The sequence below is a fragment of the Hevea brasiliensis genome, chromosome 15 (assembly GCF_030052815.1).
Source record: "Hevea brasiliensis isolate MT/VB/25A 57/8 chromosome 15, ASM3005281v1, whole genome shotgun sequence".
Taxonomy (NCBI): Eukaryota; Viridiplantae; Streptophyta; class Magnoliopsida; order Malpighiales; family Euphorbiaceae; genus Hevea; species Hevea brasiliensis.
This window is the reverse complement of record NC_079507.1, coordinates 69,671,111-69,683,535: the sequence shown is the minus strand read 5'-3', so window position 1 is coordinate 69,683,535 and position 12,425 is coordinate 69,671,111. Positions and strand designations below refer to the sequence as shown.

General features: G+C 36.6%; 2 protein-coding genes across 21 annotated transcripts; one reads left to right on the top strand and one right to left on the bottom strand.

The window, feature by feature from the left end:
- Window positions 1-129: 129 nt before the first annotated feature.
- Window positions 130-7,100, bottom strand: LOC110636213 (pentatricopeptide repeat-containing protein At5g62370). 17 transcript variants are annotated; one of them, XM_021785813.2, is made up of 9 exons: window positions 3,994-7,100; window positions 3,855-3,902; window positions 3,732-3,771; window positions 3,608-3,668; window positions 3,394-3,496; window positions 3,187-3,270; window positions 2,635-3,065; window positions 1,804-2,472; window positions 821-1,589 (listed from the first exon to the last, which is right to left on the bottom strand). In XM_021785813.2, the coding sequence occupies exon 1, from the start codon at window positions 7,098-7,100 to the stop codon at window positions 4,095-4,097; it is 3,006 nt and encodes a 1,001-aa protein (XP_021641505.2). In that variant the 3' UTR covers window positions 821-1,589; window positions 1,804-2,472; window positions 2,635-3,065; window positions 3,187-3,270; window positions 3,394-3,496; window positions 3,608-3,668; window positions 3,732-3,771; window positions 3,855-3,902; window positions 3,994-4,094. The 17 variants fall into 17 exon arrangements, with proteins under 17 accessions (XP_021641504.2, XP_021641508.2, XP_021641505.2 ...); XM_058136646.1 differs by having other exon boundaries at window positions 3,608-3,656; XM_021785812.2 differs by adding an exon at window positions 130-311 and having other exon boundaries at window positions 1,059-1,589; window positions 3,608-3,902.
- Window positions 7,101-7,182: 82 nt separating this feature from the next.
- On the top strand, window positions 7,183-10,466 carry LOC110636217 (actin-related protein 2/3 complex subunit 4). Of its 4 annotated transcripts, XM_058136649.1 has the most exons (7): window positions 7,504-7,757; window positions 7,925-7,990; window positions 8,076-8,128; window positions 8,469-8,496; window positions 9,123-9,197; window positions 9,762-9,860; window positions 10,174-10,466. In XM_058136649.1, exons 1-7 carry the CDS (start codon window positions 7,755-7,757, stop codon window positions 10,189-10,191), a joined length of 342 nt encoding a protein of 113 aa, XP_057992632.1. In that variant the 5' UTR covers window positions 7,504-7,754; the 3' UTR covers window positions 10,192-10,466. The 4 variants fall into 4 exon arrangements, with proteins under 4 accessions (XP_021641516.2, XP_021641515.2, XP_021641518.2 ...); XM_021785824.2 differs by lacking the exons at window positions 7,504-7,757; window positions 7,925-7,990 and adding an exon at window positions 7,183-7,274 and having other exon boundaries at window positions 9,806-9,860; XM_021785823.2 differs by lacking the exons at window positions 7,504-7,757; window positions 7,925-7,990 and adding an exon at window positions 7,183-7,274.
- Window positions 10,467-12,425: the final 1,959 nt, after the last annotated feature.

Here is a 12,425-nt window from a genome sequence, read left to right as displayed (position 1 = left end):
TCAACAATAGACTGACCCAATAATTTGATGCCATATTAAACTATCATGCTGTATTAAACTATCTTTTAATCTCTCTTCATCAAATGTAATTGCATTTAAAGTTTAATGTTATTTTTATTGTGGTTGGACTTACCATAAATGATATTTTTATTGCGTTTGAACCATGATAAATGTCAATCAGAGAGGAGCATATTTAGTACAGGCTGAAAAAAAAAAAATCATCTCATCTGATTTTTACGGTACTTCGGCCGAAAAAAGAAAAAATAGAGTACACCCTGATGAATTAGTGCAAACCCAAACCCAGCATGAGCCTGCAAGATCCAATAGAATTTTCATGTATCAGCAACCTAATTTTCATTAGAATGAAACTAAATTTCTCAATATCCTCGCATCATGAAGCAGAAGATGGAAGGACACTAGCCTGTAGTCTACAGAACTCTTACATATAAACCTAGAATTTGAAAGGTAAAGTAAATAAAAATTTAAAAATGTGGGCTTTATGAGCTATTCCATTGCAGAATGAACATAGAAGAAAGGTTAAAAACTTAAAAATATCAGTAAATTTGAAGATGCAAGAATGAAAAATACTTGATGAAAAAAAAAAAATTAACAGAAAAACCATCGTTCTTAAGAATTTCCTGTCATTTCTGTCCACGCTTGTTACCTTTAAGGGCATGCTTGGTTTGTCTTGGAAATGGATATCTAGATCCCAAGAATCATATTCCAACTTTTTTTAAAAAAAAAAAACTAAATAAAAATAAATGAGAGTCTCAATAATTATACTAAAAGTAGATGTCAACATAAATTTAAGCTATTCAAATAAGAACCATTAAAATTTGAATTCCTTGTGAATTGCATTATCAATATTCAGTCTTTCTAATAATATTATGCTTTATGAGATTATCTTGTAGCCTACCTAATGCTAAAAATATCAGCTCCTAACTGCCTATCCTTCCTTCAAATAATCTGAGTATCGCCTATGATGCATCCAAAATTCTGAATAAGACTTCTCCGTCGCATTCTAACTAATCAAGTGTAGCAAATCTTTCAATTCTTACCCTTAGCTTTCTCATCCCAGTCCTTGTCATCTTTCATGCTCATAATGCCAAATATGAAATTACAATGCTCTCTAAAACCAGGCATTGTATAAAACGATTCAGGTGAAACTCACTTGCGAGGACCACCAAAGTTTGTTTTGAGCATAACATGCCTAACAGCTTCTTCAAAACCAGCTGTATGTCCATTCTCTCGATCAATGAAAATTGGGGCAAGACCTTTCCTGTCAGCTCTAATGGTAATCCGGAAGCCATATAGAGGCGGTGACCTAGGAGAATGTTGGCAAAATTGCTTGGTCCATCATATGCAGGCATAAAAATGTCAGCAAGGAGACAAACCAAGTAATCCACAGCAGATCCTAACAATCCACTATTGTTCGTGGCTAGCTCCACTGTGGGTCAACAGAACTGTGATTCTCAAGTCAAGGGAACAGGGCTTTAACTCATAAATCTTTCTCCACCAAATAGCTCACCAGCTGCTAGATATATCCGGTTGGAATTGTCAAACCCCATTGCATGTAAGATAAGACCAACCTGCAATAAGAAGCATTGTCCTAGGCATGCTTTAACTCCTATTTCAAAATAATCAGCAAGAGAGAGAGAGAGAGAGAGAGAGAGAGATTATCATAAAGTGGTAGTCATATGTCAACTGAGAGTATATAATACTTGTAACCTTGATGAACTGATCACCAATGGAGTCACTAAAATTAACACAAAAACCATGAATATACATACAGAAAGATATTACCTCTTTTGGAGTCACAGGGCATTTTCCAATGGCCTTCCTTTCACTATAAACAAGTCTTTTCTCAGCAAAGTTTTCCTTGCGATACTTCTTCAACATTTTTTGCTATGTAGGGTTAAATATGTCAAATGTCTGCAAAACATTCAAGCCCAAACATTATTTTTTCTACAATATTCGCACACCCGCAAAATCACCCTATTAGTTATAAGAATTCCAAACCCACCATAGGCTGTTAAAAAAATGTTAATGAATAATCCTTGAAGTCAGACAGTAAAATGTTCCATGAGAAGAACAAAATTTATTGAACCATGTGCATAAATTAAAATCGTTCACCAAATGCATGACCAAACCTCTACATAAATCAAATGACATGAACTGGGTAATTCCTTCAGTTCAAGACCACCAGCAAGAATGCTAAGGTAGCTCAAATATCAAGAAAATTAAAGAAAAAGGAAACAGTAATTTAATCATAAAGAAACTGATCATTAACTTTAGCACCCAATACTTTATGTCTTTAAACACCCAAGCCATGATATGTGAAATAATCATAACAAGTAAGGAGAACTACAGAAGTACCCTTTTTATTTGGTTTAGCAAGTTTCAAGTTCCAAGAAAATGGTCAATCATCTGCATGACGCATGTTACTGATTCAATGTATCTAAGAGATATCAACTGCAACAACAATATATTGAAAATGAGGCTGCAGGAATATTTGGCTATCACCAGGATATCTCCCATCTACACCCTAAAAAAATCTGATCCTTACCCCAATCCCTTGGGCGTCCCACCCCCCCCCCCCCCCCCCAAAAAAAAAAAAAATAAAAAAGAGTTAACCTTCTAATGCTTCAGTGAGTTCTGGAGACAGTTTACCTTGAAGCAAACCTTACAGTGCCTGGTTAAATTATCAGATAATAACACACATTTTAGGCCAACCTTTCATATATGCTAATGCACAATAATTCTCAACAAATAGAGAAGATTGAATGAGACTGTACCCAGCCAATGCCAGCATGTCCATCTTGAAATGAAGGTGTATTGCCATGAAGATGAAGTGACCTTGTGCATGCAATTTATCAACTATGGACTCACTTAGCTTCATAATATGTGGCTTAAATCTTAGGGCACTTGGTATTCAGGGTTGTTTATTTCTTCAGCTAAACGATGTGAAAAGGAAGTGAGGTAAATGGCTCCATGTTGTTCATCTTCTCCAGAGCAACAGTTGTATACCAACTAATAGGAGCATCTCTAGGGGGCCACCGCTGAGGCTGGAGGGAAATTTTTTTAAAAGAAATGGAGAAGGAAATTAGTATTCAAGAATTAAAATGATTAAAATTTCTGATCCAATTGATTTCACTGACAACATGAAATGATTTGTGAATTCTATACCTGAAAAGCCTTTATCTTCTTGGCTTTCCCATTTTTACAAATTTCTGATGTACTTTCCATGATGCATACATCATATCTTAGTGACTGGACAAAATAATCAACTTCGTAAATGCCATGAAAGCCACTGGATGCAAAGAAAATAACCCTCTTGCATATTCCCCAACCTAGAGCAACCCCTCAAAAAAAAAAAAAAAATAAATAACTCACCTCAGTGGATAACATCAAGCCTAACATCAATGCTATGATATAATTCATCAGGACAAAACCACTCAAAGTCACAATCCTTTATTGATCTGGGCTTGAAATAGACCTACCATCACAACTTCTCTATTAGCTTCTATGATTTTGTGAATTCACAAATGTGATACTTAAACTCAACTCAACTCAACTCACAAATGTGATAATTCTGAAAGAAAATTACCTTTTCTCAACCATGCAGGCCAAAAATGTACTCCTCTAGGACTGTCTTCCTAGGCAACAATCTGAATGCAATAAAGCTCAGAGAATTAAGACAAGCAACACATTTAATTTAATGGTTCACTTACTTTTTGCACGACCACATCTTCTAGAAAAGCAAAGGCTTCCCTTCACAATAAAATTTTTAAAAATATAAAATGAGCAGCAAATTAAACTAAGTTGTTAAGGACCAGGGAAGTGAATTTGCATACTTGAAAAATAGCATATGACTGGCTATTCTGTTACAGATGAAGGTATGGCTGAAAGGAAAGAAAATGAGTAAGTAAGATTATAGTCATCAACCAAATATAAATAAGAAGGATGAATAAAAAAGAACAGAAGATGAATTACAAGTAAATTTGGAACAAAAAAAGCTAAGCAAGGGATGTCTCTGAGAATGAAACCATCCTTTAACCATCTCATTCAAACTTTGAGGCTCTGAGTGAAAGGAATTATGGCGCCATTTCTGGGGCAGTATCTAGATAAGATGCTTGCTTCAGGATCCTCCCTGTCAATGCATCAGGAAACTTACCTCTCTTATGCATCGTATCCAACAACTTATGGGCTTCATTCAGCTTCTTTTCTTTACATAGGATGCAAAGCAACCAGTTAGCAGTATACCGACGAGGAACATAATTATGAGCAAGCATATCTTCAAATATTTTGAAGCCAGGAATGCTCAAGTAACAAGCACAGAAACAGCGGAGTAAATTTTCATAAGAAGCCTTGTTTAGGAGGAACCCCCTTTTGTGCATTGCAGATACGAGAGACAAAGCATTTAACTCTCTACCAGCCTTGCAAAGGCCTCTCAATAAAGTGTTGTATGTGACTTTATCAGGTCTATAACCATCTGCGTTCATCAAATTAAACAACTCTATAGCACGATTAATTTGACCAGCTCTACCGTATGCCCCAATAAGTATAGTAAAAGTCACTTCATTTGGACATATACCCTCCTTCTGCATCAATTCAAAGTCATTGTATGCATCCTCAATCCTATCTGCCCAACAAAATCCAAAAATTATACTATTATAGAGGTATAAATTAGGCATAAACTTGGTCCTTTTTATTCTATGCATGAGCTCCAATGCAAAGCATTTTATATGTTCAGAAGAATCAGCAGGAAATCTTAAAATGGTTTCCCTAGGCACAAATTTTCTCTGATGTAGCAACTGGAGCAGCATTTCTCTTGCCTTCTTGGTCTCAGATGTTCTGTTTATCTTGCACCTCTTCTTGACACCAACAATATTTCTGCAAAGGCCACTGACCAGGGCAATGTAAAAGATAACGTCAAGTTCAATCTGGCTGCTGTCCATCAAATCAACAAGCCGGAAGGCAAACTCAAACTCCCCCTTCCTCAGGAAGTGATAGATAAGTGAGGTGTGCAAGACGGCATTTGGCACAAAACCATCTCCCAACATCCTGTCAAGATACCTGCAACCCTTACCAGTCATGTTACTCTTCACTAAACCACTTATCAGTGCAGTGTAAGTATGTGAACTTGGCTGAACGTCATTTTTTATCATTTTTTCAAACAATTGGTGGGCTTCCAAAGCTTGTCCATTCTTGAAGTAGCCATTGATCATAGTTGTGTACACAGTGGCATCAAGATCCACACCAGCTTCATGCATCCTCTGAAACAAAGTTTCCGCTTCAAACATTCTTTTTTCCTTGCTTAGACAACTTATAATGGAGTCGTAAATAGCAACACTAGGTTTCAGTCCCCTCTCCTCCATTTGATCCAAAACATGGAATGCTGATGTAAGATCCTTCCATTTACAATATTCATTTACCATTATCAAATAAGTTGCCAAGTCAGGAACTATGCCCCACTCTTGCATAATGTCAATAAGAGGTTCAAAAGGCTCCAAATGCCCATCCTGGCGAATGCATTTGAACAAGGAGTTGAAAGTAAAAGGCAAGGGACTGCACCCAACATCTATCATTTTCCTCAAGCACAACAAAGCAGCATCTATCTTTCCTCTCTCACACAAGGCAGTTATATAGATACCGAAGGCCACATTAGCTAGATTCAAGTTGCTTCTTATAATTTTCTCAAGAAGGAACTCAATTTCTTGTTCCAAATTTATCATTGGATTTACATTAGTAGAACCTGAGAGCAAAGATGGGTCCAAACCACACCCATGCTTAAGAATATCCTGCAACATCAACAGGGAGAGTTGAAGCTCATTCCCCCTCAGGCTATTCTTCATGAGAATAAGAAACAACACATGGTCTGGAATGACCCCACAGTTCAGCATACTTTTGTACACTTCATCAACTTCAGTAAACCTATTATCCTTGTAAAGTGCAGCCATTAAAGCTGTATAACTGTGCACACTGGGAACCAAATTGCAGCAAGCCATGTTATTCAAAAGCATTGTAGCACAAATCACTTTCCCGGCCTTGCAATAATTACTGATCAGAATATGGTAAGTGACTGCATCAGGTAGCATCCTGGATTCATTCATTTGATTGTATAACATCCACCCTTTATCAAAATGACCCATCTTGAAAATTCCTTGAATCAAAGCAGTATAAGTAAAAGTATCCGGATCACAACCCATCTTTAGCATCCTCAAAAAAACCATCATTGCCTTTTTGATCTTCTTATCCTTAAGATAAACATTCATTAGGGAAGTATACATAACCTTATCCAAAAAGAAACCATGTTCTTCCATCTCTCCACAAACAGACTCTGCCTCCACAACCCATCCTCTCTTACAAAGCCCATAGAATAGTGACTTATAATTATGAAGAGTTGGCAAGAATCCAGTTCTTTCACGCATTATATCGAAAACTTTCATCGCTTCACCTACCTGCCCTTTATAACACAATCCATCAATCAAAACATTGTAACACCGCATGCCCAACCTTATCTTAGCCTTGCTAATGCTAACCAAACAATCAAACGCCTCCAAAAACATCTCTTGCATACAAAACTCTCTAAAAAGAGCATTACAAGCAGCTTGACAGGGCACACTACCACTTCCAATAAGGTTATAAAAAAAAATACCTGCATCCTCTAATTTCCCCAACTTAACCAAGCAAATAACCATGGAATTAATAATACCAGAGTCCAGGTCAATACCTTTAGCAATTACATTATCACAGTAGACAGCGTAGGCCAGCTTGGACTGACCCAATTCTATCAATCTCCTAACGAAGGCACCATAAATACCGACACCAAGCTCCATCCCACGGCCAGCAGCGAAATCAACAGCGGAGATAGCATCAGAGACGGTGGGAGAATGGGCAATGATTCTCTGGATAACTTGCTGGGCCAAAGATAAGCGGCCGCGTCGAAGGAGGTCATCGGCTAAGGAGAGGCAGAGAGAATTATGGTTGTTTAGATTTTTGGGAATTGGTGGCGGTTGTAGAGGGACAGTACATATTACCATCGCTCTCTTTGTGGTTCTGAAGTAGGAGTAACAAGAAGCAGGCCTCTGCCTTATCATGGCGAGACAAACATTGGCATTTACACTATTACTCTAGCTTCAAGAACTGAAAAACTAAGAGCAGATACATGGTGAAGAAAATGGAAGATGGAAAAAAACCAGAGATGTGCGCATATCCTGCCCTGTTCACTGAACCGAAAACGGCTTCTGTTCAGGGTTCTGCGAATTGAACAGGTAAGGTAATAATAGAAAATGGGCCGCCAAGCGTTGAAAGAGAACCGACAGTTTTATCAATTAAGCTAAAATAATAAAATTACTTATGATAAAGGTAAATAATTTCCCAAAGCTATCAACACAACAATTTCCTTAAAATAATCTAAATTTAAAATTAAATATAATTACTATATATACACTGCATATAAAATTTAAAATTTTATTTCGATTTTATATATATATATATATATATATATATAAGTGGTTATGAACGGTTTGCACAAAACCGACCTTAGCTCACTCCTCTGGTTGGAGGCTTAAATTTTCAATTTCAGAGATTTCACTTGTGTTTCAAGCAAACCCAACATTAGAAAATTCCTTCAAATTCAATCAAATCACCTTCTTGGTTGTAAACCCGGTAACTAGAACACCACTGCATCAAAAGAAAACCAGAAAAGCGTTGCAATTTTCTTCAGATTTCAAATCCCTACATATATTTGCATGGTAAGACCGCACCCACAATCTAATTTTTGTTTTTTTTCCATACCCCCTTTATCAGTTTTGCTGAGCAAAAATTTCTTCTTCTGGATCTTACTCTTTAATAATCTGCTTTGCTAAATCTGATGGTGCTGTTGTTGTTGTGAACTTTAATCTGTGAATGATCTTTTAAGGCAAATTCATTGAGGTTGTATTTTACATGCGTAAGGAACACTCTCGAGGCAGCTTTGTGCCTGCAGGTATGCCTCATTTTTGGCTTTTGATTATAGCTAAAGTGGCTACAGTAATGGTTTTACTGATTTTTAATTGTGTTGCTACTTGTAGAATTTCCCCTGTCAAGAAGTTGAAAGGCATAATAAGCCAAAGGTTGAACTCAAGTACGTCTTTCATTTGCTGTATTTTCCCCGTCTTTTCTTTGCTGATTACTGTGTAATTCTCAAGTCTTCTTAAGAGAAGGAGATGGATAATGGGTAGTGGTTATGGTGGAGAATTGTGGAGAATGTGTTGGAAGAAAATAATTTTTATTTCATAAATATTATTAGCATTCTGCAATTGTTGTGAATGTCACACTTTTCTTTAAAAAATTCTCACTTGGCTTTTGTATAGTCTTCAATATTTAATGCTGATAATCTCTGTTTTTAGCCTTCTATCAGGTTGGCTTCTAGCTTTTAGGATATGTTGCTTCTAGGAGCTTGTAATATTTTTTTCGTTTTGCAGGACGAGCCCAGTACTTCTCCTCAATCCTGTAAGATTATCTTCTTGAACTGAAACACCGGCATGTTATATGTTTGTCTGTCTGCATGCTTGTTTTATTTCTAACCTGTTGATTTGTGGTTGTGAGATTCTTAATGTTCTCAATTTTGCAAATGTTCAATCTGTTCCTTTTTTTTTATGCAACTTGTCCGTACAATTTCTTCTCCCTTCCCCTTCTTCTGGCTACATAAATACCTCTTTATGCTAGTCTAATGCATTAAATTTGGGACAATAAAATATTCTTGCAATGAAAGAAGCTTAGACATGTATTCACTCTTTGACTAAAGGCAAAACGGAATTTTCTCCTGATTGTGGAGGGAAGTTGGTGCTGCACATTAGTAGCCAAGTTAGTGACTGGCCACTCGTCACATGTCTTGCGCTTGTGCATATTTAGGTGTCTCTTTGGTCAAAGAGCAAAGTATTTAAGGGTTGATGAAGTCTCCTAAGCATGAATTAAACAACCAGTCTTTGATTTTGGAGTGATTCTATAATTTCCAAAATATTGGATTTTAAGATTTTTTCGATGCCACAGTATGGGTGGTCCTTTTTTTTTTATTTGTTTTTAAGCTGACATGCATTTTGAATATAGATTAATTCATTGCATGCGATGCTTTTCAGATTTTGATTTGTCGAAATGAGGCTGAAAAATGCTTAATAGAAACTTCCATCAATTCACTCCGTATAAGCCTTAAGGTAAGTTGAACATGTTAATGATGCTTTCACCTGCCATTTTTTTATTGGAAAACATGCTTTCACCTACTCAATTGAACTATATGTTGAAAATTGCATTTCTTATATTCTTTACCTATACAAACCTACTTAATTGAGCTAGATGTTGACAAATGCATTTCTTATATTCTTTACCTATACAACAATGGAATTCCCTAAGAGCCACAATGATAATTTCCATTTGTGCTCATGTTACATAAATATGTTAGTGTAAATGGTTTTCCCTTTTTTTTGTTTTCTTGGGTGCATTGTTCGGGCCTGTGGTGATTTTCATTGCTAAATCTTGTGCTAAATGGAGTCCATGCTCTGTCTGTTCGAGCAAACTCTTTTATGCCACCTCAAAGGGAAAACATTGATTTCTGACAATGGATAGAACCATTTCCATTCCCTTTAATTTCGTAGATAGCTTTCCTTTGTTTACCTACCAGAACTTAATTTGCATATGATGCATAAAAATTCTTAAATTGTTATCTTTTTCTGATTTTTTTTTTCTTGCATGCATATTCCTTTCCTATTGTGCAAGTAAAGCAAGTAGATGAGCTGGAAAATATACTTACTAAAAAATTTCTTAGATTTTTGTCAATGAGAGCAGAAGCATTTCAAGTGTTAAGGCGAAAGCCAATAAAGGTATGCATGGTTTTATCTCAATGAATTGAAATGAAAATTACCTATCTAAGTTCATTTTGCTTGACAAAGGCAAGTGACTGTCAATTACTTATAGGAATATTTAATTTTTGAGTTGTTAGGGTTATAGTTCTAGTGTTGTAAATTTGTAATAGTGGCATGCTTTCCAGTTTAGGAAAAGGAATGCCTTTTGTTTTGGTTAATGTTTTATTTAATTAATGCTGGTAAATTTCAATGGTTGATGATCATATAATTTCATTTGTGACTTAAAAATCATAAGCCTTCAATTTTGTCTTAATATTGTCATTGAAACCAGGATTGGCAACAGCTATAGATTTGCCTTATGGGTCCACTGGAGAGAGAAGCAACTGTAATTAGAAAATAAGCATTCCTGGAACCAGAGTGGCATAATTGTACCTTTGTGTTTCTTTTTACTGAACAACCTTTTCATTGCTTCACAAGCTGGGTTCAATGGACCTTTTTTTCTCTGATGGCAATGGAGAAATTGCACTTATTGGATATGATAATGTGATTTGATGCTCATTGCAATATGACATGAGCTTGTAATTCTCCCTATGAAAGTGAATAAAATTCAGATACAATTGATTATATTGTGTACTATTATGTTCACGAGTTAAGAATCGCGTCATGGGTCGATGAACTATAAAATCTCCTTCAGAACTTGTAGCTTTACCCTTGTTGCGATTCTTCCCTCTTGTAGAACCTATGATGACAGACTTTGGACTTGTCGAAGGGAGCCCGAACCTCAAGACTCGTTGAAAGTGAGAGAGCCTTAAACCTCACTGAAATTTTAGAGATAATTTTTGATAGTTTCATTCAATAAAATTCTGCCTTTTTATAGCAAGGCTTACGCAGCAAAAGGAATCCATAAAAGAAGAAATTCCTAGCTAAATAGGAATACAATTATTTAGAAAATAAACTAATCCCTAAAATTACTCTTCCAGAATCAGACTCTAAATTAAAAAGATAATATTGGATTCCTGAAATTATGCTGTCACATTAAGCTCTTTTGCCATTGATCCTACTGGTCCCATGTCGATGATAATTCTGCCCAATGAAAGCGTCCACAACATCACTCCCCTCCTGAGGAAAGAGCTTGTCCTCAAGCTCAAAAGTAGGATAAGCATTCTGGAACTGATCAAGACTCTTCCAAGTGGCTTTAGAAGGTGGCAAGTCTTTCCATTGAACAAGTAATTTTCAAGTACCCTGATTCAGTCTTGCATGAAGAACCACTGTTGGAATTGGAACAACCAGACCATCAACAACAGGCGGAAGGCTAGGAACCATTGTTGGAGGAGCACCCTTGAATGGTTTAAGCAGCGAAAGGTGAAAAACATCATGACGTCAACTAGAGGAAGGAAGCTCTAGTTGATAAGCAACTTCACCAATTCGACGCAGCACTTTATAAGGTCCATAAAACTTGGGAGATAGCTTAGTGTGTTGAGTATTGGTAATTGAGAGACGCCTATAAGGAAGGAGGTGCAACCATACCCAATCACTTAGTTAAAATTGTAACTCACGATGGCCCTTATCATAGTACTCTTTCATTTGGACCTGTGCTTGTTGGAGATGTAAGCGTATTTCCTCAAGAACTGAATCACAATCAACTAAAGCCTTATCAATAACATCTACTTGGGAAGAACCCAAATCATAGGACAGTAGCTTAGGCGGTTCCTGTCCATACACCACCTGAAAGGGAATGGTTTGTAAAGCTGAATGGAAGGAGGTATTGTAACAGTATTCAGCCCATGAGAGCCAATTGACCCAGCTTGTTGGTTTTTCACCCACAAAAAATCTCAAACACATCTCAATCGTACGATTGACAACCTCCATTTGACCATCCGACTGAGGATGGTAGGCAGAAGAAAAGTTCAGCTTGGTTCCACTTAACCGAAATAATTCTCTCCAAAAGTTGCTAGTGAATACCATATCACAATCACTAACAATGGACTTCGGTAACCCATTTAAACGAAAAACATTGGAAAAGAATGCATGTGCGACAGTTATAGCAGTGTAAGGATGTGAAAGGGGAATAAATTGAGCATATTTAGAGAACCGATCAACCACAACAAACAAGATTGACTTGTCTTTCACCTTAGGTAACCCTTCCATGAAATCCATCGAAATATTAGACCATATTTGCAATGGAAGAGCTAGAGGTTGAAACAAACCCGTTGGATGTAAATTTGAAGTCTTTTGTTGTTGACAAACTAAGCAAGACTCAATAAAGTCACGAATATTAGCCTTCATGCCTTTCCAATAAAACTCACTGGGAACTCGATGCAAAGTTTTTTGTATCCCTTCATGTGTATTGTTATGTACCCCTGCAATGATAGTATGAATCAAAGGGGAAGTAGGCTGAAGATAAATACGATGACAATAGAGAATAAGTCCATTGGAAATGGACCAATCCGCTCCCAATTGCCCATCCTCCACTTCACATCGCAATTGACAACGAGAATCAGTGTTCTCAATTTCACTTCGAATATCATCTAGCAACAACACCATTGGTTGTGAAATAGCAAACAAATTGCCTATCTCTTCATC

Coding starts and splice junctions, on each gene's coding strand:
- LOC110636213 (XM_021785812.2), bottom strand. CDS start 7,100: ATGATAAGGCAGAGGCCTGCTTCTTGTTACTCCTACTTCAGAACCACA.
- LOC110636217 (XM_021785824.2), top strand. CDS start 7,188: ATGGAAAAAAACCAGAGATGTGCGCATATCCTGCCCTGTTCACTGAAC. Junction 8,497..9,122: donor CAGTACTTCTCCTCAATCCT/GTAAGATTATCT, acceptor GATGCTTTTCAG/ATTTTGATTTGTCGAAATGA. Junction 9,198..9,805: donor CACTCCGTATAAGCCTTAAG/GTAAGTTGAACA, acceptor AAAATTTCTTAG/ATTTTTGTCAATGAGAGCAG.